Genomic DNA, 1,813 nt, shown 5'->3' on the forward strand with positions numbered 1-1,813 from the left:
TCTTGAGACAAGGTTTCACTATGTTGCCCTCAGTAGAGTGCCATGGCATCACAGCTCACAGCAACCTCAAACTCTTTGGGCTTAAGCAATTCTCTTGCCTCAGCCTCCCAAGTAGCTGGGACTATAGGTGCCCACCACAATGGCTGGCTATTTTTTTGTGGCAGTTGTCATTGATGTTTAGCTGGCCCAGGTTGGGTTTGAACTCACCACCCTTGGTGCATGTGGTGGGCACCATAACCACTGTGCTATGGGCCCCGCCCACCTACATCTTTTCAGAATCAAAAGTTATACACTGGAAAACAATGATACAATATACATCTACTTTTAAAATAGCTCAGGACAAAAGATAGAATATTTGAAGCTAATAAGAATAAGGATTAATAAATGAAATGGAAGAATTTGATGAGAATATTAGCATTTCATAATGTACTACAAAGAAGAGTATAAAAATATTCAAATGCTATGAAAATAGCTTAATAGTTGCTTAAGTATTTGCATATTCTGAAAGAATTATATTAGTGTGAAGTTATGAAAATTATAACACTGACTATTTCTCCATCTTATTAATCCCCAAATAGTATGAATAACATAAACATGTTAAAAATAAATAAACAAAACATATTTTTATTTATTTTTTAAATTGATATATCAGCGGTTGGAATACATTGCTCCTTACTCAAAAAATCGGGAGTGTGGATGCATGCATTTAAAATGTTCTCACCATCGCTGAATTTTTGAGCCACCGACGTTCTGGAATGGGATTTCCAGCCAACAGACTACAGGGCAAAGTTAACTGCTGTCCTTCAATAACATTGGCCACTGGAGGACTGATTCCAATAAGTGGAGCCACTAAATCAGACAGAGCACAGGCATTTTCAATTCTTTTCCACTCAAAAGGAAGGCACTTTATGGTATTTTGTGGGGCAACAAGGAGTACTACCTATAGTACAAAAATTTGAGTTTTCAGAAATAAAATTTTCAAATGAAAATGGATATGAATTTGAATGTAAAGATAAAAGATCCTTCCAGTCTGTGGCAGGAATTGCAAATGTTTAAGAAACACAGTAGCATAGATGTAAGGAAAGGAAAATAAAGGATGTGTAGGGTGTGGAAGGCCAGAAATGTGAACTGAAGACTTTCCAGGGTATTCAGTAGACAAATGGAGAGTAGCTGAAAGCATCTGTAAAGGAAGAAATGGAATCATCAGAACCACCATTCGGGGAAAGACTGATCTAAAAATTTAAATAGACTACAAGAGTAGGACCAATAAGGAAGTTGTCAGAATATTCAAGCAAATAAAATGAGGTACACTCTCTTAGCTGGAATGGTAAAGAAGTATCGTAAATATGCCCTTTTCTAGAAATTAATGAATAAATTTAACCTAAATCACAGCAAAATCCCTAAAAGATTTATTAAGAACATGTAAGTATGCATAGATGAACAAAGAGAGACACATTTAAAATATGTGAAAAAGGGCATTAGTGAGAAACACACCGTCAGATTTAAAAATCACATTAAATGCTATAATAATTTAAACAAGATGTGGACTTCCCAGTAGCTACTTTTGTGGCCATTCGCTCCAACAATAGATTGAAAAATGCTTGAGTGAGGGACCCGATATTGGACCTCTGTCTTCACTATCAAGTTTAGCACAGAGCTAAATAAGAAAATACTTGCTTTTAGACAGTTTGGTTTATATCTGGAAGTTCAAGTGGCCAATGTATATTTAACATTGTAAATAAACTTGAAAATCATTAATTGGAGGCTGTCTGTAAAATATCCCAAAGATCCAATTAATTTTAAAAAATCAAGT

At 35.2% G+C, this 1,813-nt stretch overlaps 1 protein-coding gene across 1 annotated transcript in view; it reads right to left on the reverse strand.

Annotated features, from left to right (window-relative positions):
* HMCN1 (hemicentin 1) overlaps positions 1 to 1,813 on the reverse strand; it is a 440,557-nt gene that overhangs the window by 211,112 nt on the left and 227,632 nt on the right. Inside the window, 1 exon segment of the mRNA XM_003785789.2 lies at positions 665 to 849. Within this exon segment, the coding sequence (XP_003785837.1) occupies positions 665 to 849 (185 nt within the window).

This window comes from Otolemur garnettii, unplaced genomic scaffold, assembly GCF_000181295.1.
Source record: "Otolemur garnettii isolate 467f Iridium unplaced genomic scaffold, OtoGar3 scaffold00016, whole genome shotgun sequence".
In the NCBI taxonomy this organism is placed as follows: Eukaryota; Metazoa; Chordata; class Mammalia; order Primates; family Galagidae; genus Otolemur; species Otolemur garnettii.